This window comes from Grampus griseus (genome assembly GCF_964374135.1).
Source record: "Grampus griseus genome assembly, chromosome: 18".
Lineage (NCBI taxonomy): Eukaryota > Metazoa > Chordata > Mammalia > Artiodactyla > Delphinidae > Grampus > Grampus griseus.
The window spans coordinates 330,785-343,165 of NC_139012.1; the positions used below are offsets into that span (position 1 = coordinate 330,785).

Genomic DNA, 12,381 nt, shown 5'->3' on the forward strand with positions numbered 1-12,381 from the left:
AGAGTCATGTTTTTAACCTTTGAAAGTATACTGACATTCACCAAAGTTGTACTCCTCATTAAAATACTAACATCATTTTAGTTAACATTATTTTGCATTATTATAAATTAAGTAGGGAGAGTTATCTGTCTTGTTTTTATTACTCTTAAAGTGTATAAGTTAATTGTATTCGATCTATATTATAATCTGGGCTGCTTTTATTATTTCTCTTACAGGAAGCATTCCTTAATTTATGTCTCAGTCATTTTTATAATTCATCACATGTATATTAATGCACTAGTTTGAATTGAAAAACTGTCTTTTTTTCTGACAGAAAAGTCAGTCTGATTTTGACCACTTCATTTGACAATGTGCACAGGGTTTGGGTTTGCAATCGTGATTCTGTGTAGGTTTTGAGTATGTGCAGAGGCTCAATGTCATTATCCTTTATGCACATATGACAAATGACAAAGCCCAATGCCATTTTGGTTGTGTGTTGGGTCCTCATCCCCAGAACTGTTAAGGTTGTCACTTCTCGCTGCAATTTTAGTTCACCTGCCTCCACCAATTCATTCCCTTCTTCAAGTTTGGCACCTGGAATCTAGTGTAAGTTGAGAAAACACCCAGATTAGTTATTAAAAAGTGTGTGTTAAGTAGGAGCCTTAAACTAGATTGTGTTTGAAAGCCTGTAAGTCCTCATTTTAGTGGGTTGTGTAAGAGTTATTTCTGCTTTCTTTGCATACTTTCAAGTTTAGGGCACTATTCTGAGAAGCTTTAAAATACCAAAATTTCAATAATTGGGAGCTCCGTTTGTGTCATTCATCTTGAAGTATTTATATATTCTAGAGCTACAATAGCTTTGTTTACATTTCAATTCAAAATAATGGCAGGTTTTTTGGTGTTTTGTTATTTTTTGTTGTTGTCTATTCATAAAGAAAACATCAATGAGAAAGACGCAGAGTTACTGCCCCAGCACAATCTAGATACTGGCTTCCAGAAGTTGCCCTGTGCTAGAGGCTTGTGCAGAGTTCAGCTGGAATAATCAACTCATTCTAACACAGAAGAAAACAAAGTAAAGAACTTGGTCAAGCTACAGCCTGCAGCCACAACGAGCCTTGTTTCTAAAGGTGAATTTCGTAACAGAAGGTAAAAAGGCCCCAGAGGCTTCTTAAAGGAAAGGAATCCAGAACTCCGGCACTCCAGCAGTGTCCTCACATGCCACAGCTGCCTCTAGATGGAAGGGACTCCTTTCTGCAGATGGACTAAAGGAACAGGTACACATCCACACATTGATATTTCACTGACACGTCACTGCAACTGATCTTCACCAATGGCAGAAATAATAAACTGATATCTTGCTAACAGTCTCTGGGCTCTAACCAGCTCTTTAACTGGAAATTGTGTGATATGGATGACAAATTAAACTACCTTTCAGGAGGCGGCCTCACAAGTGACAATAAAAGACTGCGACAACAATACAGGTTGCAAGTTATTTTGGTAACGCTGACGTAACAGCAACACTTACAATAAAATTATTAAAGACTTTTAAAATAAGAAAATCAGCACTCCCTCTATTCCCAAGCTGAATTTCACAACATAGCTTCATATTCAAGATAACGATCTCAAAAGTTCTTAAAATATAAAACTTGATCTTCAAAGAAAAGATCTCATTTCTACCTTTAAAATTTACAGCTTTAAACGTGTTTTTATTTGCATTTTTATTATTAAAGCTTTAGATTTTTTTGTTTATTGGACATTTATGTTCTTCTTTTCTAAATAATCTGTGTCCTTTGCCTGTATTTCTAGTGGCGTTTCAACTTTTATTTTTTGACACAGAACTTTTTCATAAGTTAGGAGACAAGAGTTCGTTTCAGGGTTGGGCCTTGGGGGATGGGAAGCGTTTGCCTAGGTAAAGACGAATGGTGTTCATTTATTTGTGGTCCCGTCACCCATTCCCCCTCCCTCTCCCCTCCCAGAAGTGAGTTTACAGTGAACCTGGGCAGGTTCTCTTCAGCCCAGGCGATGCCTCCCTCCAGGAGTCCACGCAGCTCAGGTAAAAGATAACTGAAAACTGTAAAGCCTTTAATTATGTGGAAGGTCTTCTTTTAAAGCTATTAAATCTAGGGCTTCCCTGGTGGTGCTGTGGTTAAGAATCCGCCTGCCAGTGCAGGGGACACGGGTTCGAGCCCTGGTCTTGGAAGATCCCACATGCCGCGGAGCAACTAAGCCCGTGGGCCACAACGACTGAGCCTGCACCTTAGAGCCCATGCTCCGCAACAAGAGAAGCCAACGCAATGAGAAGCCCGCTCGCCGCAACTAGAGAAAGCCCGCGCGCAGCAACAAAGACCCAACACAGCCAAAAATAAATAACTAAATTAAAACCGGTCAAAAGTATGGATCATTTTGCTGAAAATTTCCTAGAAAGCACCCCAGTTACTATTTAAAGTTAGACTATTTCCAGAAATTAAAAGAATGCAAGGTTTTAAATTTGGCGTGAAAGTGAGCATAAAACAAAAAACATAGGCATAGACCAGAGGTGCCTGCAAGTGAGGTAGTGGATGCCGTTGGCTCTCACAGGGAACCTGGCGGCCAGCCGTTTTCCTCCCTACGCAGCACTGTCTCGGCGGGGCACTTAAGCGCTACGGAGCTGTTAACTTTAAAGAACCCGGCCAAAGACAGAAACAAATCCCAAACTCAGAGCGGCCGAGTGGTCCCAGGCCGCGGCTCGGACCCGCGACCCGGCGGGAAGGACAGGTACGGCCACCCTGCCAGCCCTCACCGTCCACGGCAGCAGAGACAGTCCCTGAAGCCCGCCTGCTCGCTGTAACTTCTGGGGCGGAGCCGGGGCGCGCGCGTCCGGGGGGCGGAGTGGGAGCACGCGTCACTTCCGGGGGCGGGGCGGGCCGCTCAACAGACCAGCGCGCTCTCTCCACAAAGCGGCGCTCCGCGACCAGCGATCTGATTGGTCTTCGCGGGAGGGCGCGCGGCGCCAAACTCGCTTCCCGTCAGCCCCATCCGGCCCATTCTGTGGCCGCGCACACGTTCGCGCGCCCGGAGCTCGCGCCTGCGCCTCGTCGCCATTCGGGAGGCCGCCGCGCCGCAGGGCCTCGCGGAGCCGCCTCGGACCGCGAGCCCGGCCTCCCGCAGTCCTTCCCCGCCTGGACGCCGCCCGCGGCCCACCGGTGAGAAGCGGGGCGGGCAGGGAGGGGCGTCGTCTGGGCCGCAGTCCCGAGGAAGCCTGGGGCGGCCGCCGAGGAGGGGCCCGGCCGCTGGCGCCGGCGGAAGGACCCCTCCCCCCAGAGCCGCGGGCGGGGTAGGGCTGCCGGCACTAGGGGTGGGAGGCCCTGCGTCATCCCGTGGAGGCACGAAATGTTTTGTTTAAAACCGCGCTGGGAAGGCGGGACCCGGCCCCGCGAGGGTCTGGTCCTGGAGGCAGTTTTCTCTGCCGCCCTCGGCTGCGTGGGCTTTGTCATCAGTGCTGTTCAGAAGTCGGCGGGGTAACCCACGGAGTGGGAGAAATGTGGTGTGCATCTGATAACCCAGCAACAAAAAGCTGTGTAAAAGTGGGCAGAGGGCTTGCGTGGGGGTCTCTCCCGGGAAGATGTGCAGATCGCCAGGCAGCACATCAAAGGATGCTCTTAGCCGGCAGAGTTACGGAAAGGGAATCCAGAACGAGATGCCGCTTCACACCCAGAGTGTTGGTTCGGAAGTGGAGAAATTGGAACACTCCTGCACTGGTGGCTGGGAATTAAAATGGAGCGGCCATCAGCTGTGGAAAAATGGTTCAGTGGTTCCTCAAAAGTGTCAACATGGAGTTGCCCGTGGTCCAGCACTTCCCCTCCTAGGTGTGAACTCCAAAGAATTGAAAGCAGGGACCCAGGTACTTGGACACCAGTGTTCAGAGCAGCCTTCTTCGAAGCAGCCAAAAGGCGGTGACTCTAAATGACCATCAGCAGGTGAACGGGAAAAAGTTGGAATGCTGCTTATCCTTAAAAAAGAATAAAATTATGATACATGATTCAGTTTAGACGTGCTAAGTGAAATAAGCCAGACACAAAAGAGCAAGTGTTGTATGATTTGACTCAAAGAGGGTATTGTTGAACGGGTATAGAGTTTCTGCTTTAGTTAACAGTAACATGTTATTTGTTTATCGGTTGTAACAAATCTACCGCACTAATACAGGGTGTTAATAATAGGACAAAGGATGTGCAGGGGAGGAAAGGAGGTATATGAGAGCAGAGAACTTTCTGTTCAGTTTTTCTTTAAACCTAAAACGTCTCTAAAGTTTAATAATTTTTTAAAAATCAGCAAGGATGAAGAGCCGTGCTACTGTATATATATTAATAGAGCAAATTAGCTATAGACATGCTCTGCATATTGAGTTTACATGGGAGAGCTGTGCATCAAAATGTTTTAAAAGACCAATGGTGCTAGATGTTAAGAAAGAAACTGGATGGGAAATGGAAATAGGTGTGATACCATATGGTAGAACTTCTCCGAAAAATACAGGATGGTGGACTGGCAAAACACTCGTGATTAAAACTTATGTTTTTTAGACACAATATGTGGTCTGTAGAGGTGAAATGTAGGTTGAGAGATTTTTATTAACCTGCACAATGTAGAGTTACTTTCATAATTAGGCTAAGGGACTCTGAAACTTAGGGGGAAAAAATGCTATAATCTGGAAGCTGGAAGTAATCTCAGTTTCTAGCCTCTACCCAGCAGCTGAATTCTGAACTCAATTCTGCAACATCCCCATGGGGAAGACATCATTATTGTTACAGCAGAGATCCAGAGTGAGGAAATCAGGGTCTTCTGTTGCTTTCTTTGACCTAACTGTTGTGATCTTTAACAAGTCACTTCTCTCCCTCAGCATCACTTTTCTCAATTATAAAATGATGCGGTTGGACTTAAGTCCTCTGAGGACCCTTCTGGTCCTGTACTAATCATTGGCTCCCAGTTATGGAGGGCTCCTGCCTGACAGCGCAGCTCACTCTACTCCATGATTGAGTGCTTGGTAAAACTTTGTGTTGAGCTGAAATCTCTTTTCCTGCTGGCTTCCGCTTGTTTTTGGACAGCTTGTATATTATCCGTAGTTCTTCCTCTTTTGAAGTTAAGTGTCTGTGCTCACCAATGACATGTTTTTAAAGACTTCCTACCATTCTGTTTGCTTTCTTTTGCATATTCCCACTGCTTGGACTCAAGATCTTAAAGTGTCCTTCCTGCCCAGAGCTGGAGACAGTGATCCACTGGGATACTCTGCCTAGTGCAGTTCACTATAGTCCTATGTTTTGTAATTGATATTTGGATTCTAAATGTTTGATAAATTTCATCTGTCTGATTTGGGCCCATTTATTGGCTTTTCAGGATCTTACTAAATTCCACTGTATTAGGTTGGTCAAGATATTTGAGGAAGAACCTGGATAGATAGCAGAACATGGTCTGCTATGGTCCTTCATCAGACGCGGACTGCCTGACCTTGAGCAAGTTATTAACGTCTGGGTTTGAGTTTCCTCAACTATAAGAAGTTTTAATTGACAGAATAGCCTGTAGTCACGGCAGGAGTCTTCTGAGTGCTTGTCATGTTAGCTGAAGTTAGATGATGGGTTTGAGAAGGGTTTGGTTGGGCGAGGGTCAGGCATTAATTCCATAGAGGATCATTAAAATAAAATTCAACAAGGATGGCGTCGTGGATAGTATCTACTGTAGTCTTTGGTGTCGTTTCATTAAAGTTAGTGTCCAGGCCTTGGATTGGACCCCTCTTGCTATTGGAAGGGGCAGGGTAGTGAGGGAAATGGGCAGAATTCTGTTACAGAGGGCACAAATTTTCACAGAGAAGTAATCTGGATTCCCCTTCCCTTTTGTTTCTCAGGTCCAACTGCTCATCTTGTCCTTCATGTACTACACACTGTCTTCTGTGGTTTAGTCGAAAAGCCATGTAGACTTGCCTGCCCTTTGAAGACCACTTTTAAGACTTCTAGTAAGACAGCTGGTAAGTCTACTAGGGGAAAAGCATGTTGGTCTGTATTTCTTCCCCATTCTAAAAGTACTTGTCCTGGATTTATATTGTAAATTAAATATACAATATTTAATAACGGTATTGTACCAGCATTGCTTTGCATGTATTTTTGTGTGCTTTTAACATTTCTTTCTAACGTTTAAGAGAATATTTTATGATGAGTATGTTTTTGAAAAGTGCTTGGAGTTCTTGAGGGAAAACTATAAAAGCATACACACCCATATATATAATGATGCATGAACGTGTGCTAAATACGTTAGTTACAGAATCTGTTTTAGCAGTTGTTGGATACCCATGCTAAGAAGAGCATACCAGATGGAGCTGGTGGGGAATAGAATAGAGCCCAGAATAGCATCATACACAAAACTTAGTAATTGCTAAATAGAACATTACATGTCATTGGTTACATGTGTAATCAATGTTGAGATGACTGAACTATCCATTTGGGGTCAAATATAGGCTGGATCACAGAGGATTAAAGATACAAATGTAAGAAAAGAATGAAATTGTCATAGGGAAAATATTGAGTGATTAAAAAAAAATAATGGAATGGAAGGCATAACTTAAAACACAGTCATAAGGGAAGCACTTTTAAGTTTTTAATTTTTATGTAAACCAATTGTATGTAGCAAAAAAAAAAATCATAAAGTCGAGACAAATAATAAAGTGAGAAGATAGTTTCCATAAAAGGACTGACTTCTTTCACATACAAAGACTATTTACAAATAATTAGGAAAAATGGGCAAAGCACATCCTAGAAAAAGAAATACACATGGCTGGGCTTCCCTGGTGGCACAGTGGTTGAGAGTACGCCTGCCGACACAGGGGACGTGGGTTCGTGCCCTGGTCTGGGAAGATCCCACATGCCGCGGAGCGGCTGGGCCCGTGAGCCATGGCCGCTGAGCCTGCGCATCCAGAGCCTGTGCTCTGCAACGGGAGAGGCCACAGCAGTGAGAGGCCCGCATACCGCAAAAAAAAAAAAAAAAAGAAATACACATGGCTAATAAACAAGGGGAAATATTCAGTCTTTGTCATTAAACTACATTAAAACACTAGTGAGATATCAGTTTTCACCTAAGAAGTAGAAAGGATTCGAAGTTTAATGATACTTTGATGCTGAGGGAGCTGGGGAATTAGTCTTCACATCAACATTCTTGGTTGGTGTGTAATAGTACAACAACTTTTTGAGAGTTTGGTAAAATGTCAGTTTCAATTGCAAATAGCCTTTGAACCAGGTAATCCATTTCTAGGAATTTCCCTTTCAGAAATACTCTCACATTCAAAGGAAATTCAGTGCTTACTCTGTATGTAAAAATATCCTAGAAAATGCCTTCTAATTCAACAGAACTCCTGAAACCTGTATCTGCCCTTACTATAGAAACACAGAAACCTGGCCCAGTTGTTTCCAGAATCACCAAAACATGTACCTCTCACTTCCCTGGAGTCTGGCCCTGTTGTTTCTCCTGAGCCACAGACACCTTCTCTTCCTTAAATGAGCGCTCGTTGCAGAAAAATATGCTTAATATCTCATTTGTGTAGAATGTGTAAACATAGACATTCTCTTCGGTGACACATAAGTACAGTGGCTACCCCTGGGGAGTGATACTATGTGAGTACCTTGTACTGCGTGAATGAGTATGTTTTTAACTGTGAGCTTCTGTTACTTTTACCACCTTAACAAGGCTAGCTTAAAAGTTTAAAAGTCTTGTTTTCTGGCAAGCAAGTTGCCTCAAGTGTGTCCTCCATCTGAATTGCCGTTTGTGGCACACTCCATCGCATCATTCAGGATCTCTGCTTGAGTGCCTTCCTGTGCTGCCCTCCACATTCTTACCTCCCCAATTGATATAAGCACCATATTGCAAGACACGCCTTTAAACCCAAGCGCCTAGAAAAGCATGGGGCACAAAATAATTGATTTATTAAATGAATGGATAAAGTATATTAGGATGGATAAAACATTACAAGATATGTTGACTTTTTTTTAAAGCTGTCTTTTCATGTTAGATTAGTTTAACAAGTGCTTTCTGAAATGGACCTAAAGTTTCTTGCTCTGCCTTAATAGCCTAGCTTTAGCTTTGATATTTACTCAGCTTTGCGTACTGACAGCTTGTTGATTCGTGGTTTTAGAGTCAAAGTGTAAGGCACATGCAATAGATAATTCTGGAGTGAAGCTTGGGTCCCTGATAGTCCTGTAACCTGGGTAAGTCGTTTCTTTGAACATTAATTTCTTCATCTGTAAATGAAAGTAATATTTGAGTCATGTTGTTAGGAGTGTTAAATGAGATGATGTATGTAAAAATAGCAGAGTTCCTGGGACTCAGTTTAAAATTAATTATTATTTTTCCCATCTCTTCAAAATCTTTATAGAGATATTATCTAATAGATGCACGTGCCATTCTAGACTTATGCAAGTAAGAATGGACTAGAAACAGCATTTTATTCAAAAACGTTCTCTGAAAATCATTTATTTCTGCTTTATTGCAGCACTGTTTTTAAAGAATATAATCGTGTATGTTAGAAAAATGGAAGTATTCCAGGAACTTCGTAAGCCATCGGCACGTTTGGAGTGTGACCACTGCAATTTCAGAGGCACGGATTATGAAAATGTACAAATCCACATGGGTACCATCCATCCAGAATTTTGTGATGAAATGGATGCTGGTGGGTTAGGTAAAATGATATTTTACCAGAAAAGTGCAAAGCTATTTCACTGCCATAAATGCTTTTTCACCAGCAAGATGTACTCTAATGTATACTATCACATCACATCCAAACATTCAGCCCCAGAGAAATGGAATGAGAAACCAAAAAATCAGTTAAACAAAGAAGCAGATCCTGTGAAAAGCCCTTCTGTTCCTGAACACCAGAAAATGGCCTCTAATTCAGCAGAACTCCTGAAACCTATACCTGCCCTTTCCATAGAAACACAGAAATTTGGCCCAGTTATGTCTCCAGAATCACCAAAACCTACTCCTCTTACTTCCCTGGACTCTCAGAAACCTGGCCCTGTTGTTTCTCCTGAGCCACAGACACCTTCTCTTCCTTCTCCCGAGCCTCCGAAACCTGCCCCTGTTTCTTCTCCTGAACTTCCAAAACCAGTCCCTCTTGTTTCTGAATCTCAGAAACCAGTCCCTGTTCCTTCTCCAGAACCACAGAAACTTGCTCCCGTATCTCCTGAGCCAGTGAAGGCAACTCTTACTAATCCCAAACCCCAGAAACACTCTCATTTCCCAGAAACATTGGGGCCACCTTCAGCCTCATCTCCAGACTCACCAGTTCTGGCTGCCTCCCCTGAACCTTGGGGACCTTCCCCAACAGCGTCTCCAGAGTCTCGGAAGCCGGTCCGGACTGTCTCCCCTGAGCCAAGGAAGCTGTCCCCATCGGAGTCTCCTGAACCTTGGAAGCCATTCCCTGCTGTGTCCCCAGAGCCTCGGAGACCAGCCCCAGCTGTGTCACCAGGTTCTTGGAAGCCAGGGCCACCTGGGTCTCCCAGGTCTTGGAAGTCCAGTCCGTCAGCATCATCAGGACCTTGGAAGCCAGCTAAACCTGCTCCATCTGTGTCTCCTGGACCTTGGAAACCAATTCCTTCTATATCACCTGGACCTTGGAAACCAACTCCATCCATGTCCCCTGCGTCCTGGAAGTCTTCATCAGTCTCACCTGGTCCCTGGAAATCTCCCCCCGCATCTCCTGAGTCATGGAAGTCTGGCCCACCAGAACTCCGAAAGACAGCGCCCACCTTGTCACCTGAACACTGGAAGACAGTTCCTCCAGTGTCTCCTGAGCTCCGTAAATCAGGACCTCCCTCGTCTCCTGAGCTTCGCAAACCAGGCCCCCCACTGTCCCCAGAGATCCGTAGTCCAGCGGGGTCTCCAGAGCTCAGAAAACCCTCAGGGTCTCCAGAGCTTTGGAAGCTTTCCCCTGATCAGCGGAAAACTTCTCCTGCTTCACTTGATTTTTCTGAGTCCCAGAAGAGTTCCCGTGGTGGTTCCCCTGATCTCTGGAAGTCTTCCTTTTTTATTGAACCTCAGAAACCTGTCTTCCCTGAGACCCGGAAACCAGGTCCTTCTGGGCCATCTGAGTCCCCTAAAGCTTCCTCTGATATCTGGAAGCCTGTTCTCTCTATTGATACTGAGCCTAGAAAACCTGCCCTGTTTTCTGAGCCTACCAAAACAGCCTCTCGTGCTTCTCCTGAACCACGAAAACGTGCTCTTTTTCCAGAGCCCCGGAAACATGCCCTTTTCCCCGAACTTCCCAAAGCTGCTGTCTTCTCAGAATCTCAGAAGGCAGTTGAGCTTGGTGATGAACTACAGGCAGATGCCATAGACGATCAAAAGTGTGATGTTTTGGTTCAGGAAGAACTACTAGCTACACCTAAGAAACTCTTAGAAGACACTTTATTTCCTTCCTCAAAGAAGCTCAAGAAAGACAACCAAGAGAACTCGGATGCTGAGCTTAGTAGCAGTGAGTATATAAAAGCAGATCTGGATGCGATAGATAGTAAGGGCCAAGAATCGAGCAGTGATCAAGAGCAGGTTGACGTGGAATCGATTGATTTTAGTAAAGAGAACAAAATAGACATGACTAGTCCAGAGCAGTCCAAGAATGTACTGCAGTTTACTGAAGAAAAAGAGGCTTTTATCTCTGAAGAGGAGATTGCAAAATACATGAAGCGTGGAAAAGGAAAGTATTACTGCAAAATCTGTTGCTGTCGTGCTATGAAAAAAGGTGCTGTTTTGCATCATTTGGTTAACAAGCATAATGTCCACAGTCCCTACAAATGTACAATTTGTGGAAAGGCTTTCCTTTTGGAATCTCTCCTTAAAAATCATGTAGCAGCTCATGGGCAAAGTTTACTTAAATGTCCACGTTGTAATTTTGAGTCAAATTTTCCAAGAGGCTTTAAGAAACATTTAACTCATTGTCAAAGCCGGCATAATGAAGAGGCAAATAAAAAGCTAATGGAAGCTCTGGAACCTCCACTGGAGGAGCAGCAAATTTGATTTTTAAATACAGTGTGGATATATGCTCTACAGAGTTGTTTATTGAACCCATTGTTGAAAGTATAGTTAAATAGCCTAGTTGGATCAGTAGATGTTGACATGTATGGTGTACTGTGTCTCAGTAGTGTTACAAAGCATAAGCGTTTGGTTATTTTTTTCTTGATCTTTGTTTATGTGGTTGTCGTGTAAGTCAGTAAATTCATATTGTATATTCCAGATGGGTAAAATTAATTTCAGTATATTTGAATAATATGAAGAGGTAGGCATTCCATTTAACAATCAAGAGCAAGTTGTACTCAACTTAAAACATCTAGTTAAAGTGTATCTTTTTGTGCAACTAATTTCAGACATTGGAAATTATTCGTTAGAATGTTTAAGAATTAGGCATGAAAATTTTGAGATATTTTGTTCTCAAGTATTTTCACATCATAAAGATTATTTTAAAGTTTCTATTTGGTCATATAAAGTTATTTATAAATCTTGAACCCCTTCTAGGTGTTTATTAACTTTTATATTATGGAAGATTGGAGTCTCAGGGTTGCTGATTTTCTGCTAAAAGAGGGGAAATTGAGTCCGTTTAAAAAATAGTTTGCAGCCTTCTCCTGTAGGAAACTGAGAAACATGAGTGTGATTTTAGGCCTTGTCTTTAGTTGTTTCCTTTGGAGTCTTCCATTCTGGACCTTACCCCAAGATCTGGCCCTTCACTTCCCCGTGAGCTCAAACCAATAGATGATCCTTATTTGCCAAATGTGTCAGGGTTGCACCTCCTACTCCTGGGCCTTCCGCACCATCTGTCGGGGCTTCAGACCAGGGTAAGGAGCAGAAATGAAAGTCTTCCGGATTCACAACAAAAAATTTTATAAATAGACATTACTGTTTAAGAGTACATCAGTTTTATGTTTTTCACAGTTGCTACTGTAAATACCTTGTGCCTGTTAATGGATTATTTTATTCTAAAATATTTTGTCAAATGTGTATCAATCAAATTAAAAACAAAGGCTTTCATGTTAGCAACATATTCATGTGTGTTTTCTTTTGTGTAACTTTTATTGTATGATACCAAATTCCGTTATTCTTTCCTATTTCCACTTGTTTTTAGCATACTAATTTTCATACTTGGAGCAGCATTTTCTGAGCTCGGTTTTCTCAGAGTTCTGTGGTCAGGTAGGTTAAGGGAAACACTGTACAGTCATCCCTTGGTGTCCACAGGGAATCAGTTCCAGGACCCCCTGCAGATTGCATATAACCTACACATGTCCTCCCATATGCTTTAAATCATCTCCAGATTACTCATAGCGCCTGATACAATGTAAATGCTATATAAACAGTCGCCAGCAAGTGGCAAGTTCAAGTTTTGCCTTTTGGAACTTTCTGGAAATT

General features: G+C 43.1%; 1 protein-coding gene across 1 annotated transcript; it reads left to right on the forward strand.

Moving 5' to 3' along the window:
- Positions 1–3,025: 3,025 nt before the first annotated feature.
- On the forward strand, positions 3,026–12,019 carry CHAMP1 (chromosome alignment maintaining phosphoprotein 1). The gene is made up of 3 exons (XM_082675406.1): positions 3,026–3,161; positions 5,852–5,971; positions 8,483–12,019. Exon 3 carries the CDS (start codon positions 8,521–8,523, stop codon positions 10,999–11,001), a length of 2,481 nt encoding a protein of 826 aa, XP_082531532.1. The 5' UTR covers positions 3,026–3,161; positions 5,852–5,971; positions 8,483–8,520; the 3' UTR covers positions 11,002–12,019.
- Positions 12,020–12,381: the final 362 nt, after the last annotated feature.

Bases quoted from the DNA above. Each gene is read 5' to 3' on its own strand.
- CHAMP1 (XM_082675406.1), top strand. From the start codon at position 8,521: ATGGAAGTATTCCAGGAACTTCGTAAGCCATCGGCACGTTTGGAGTGT.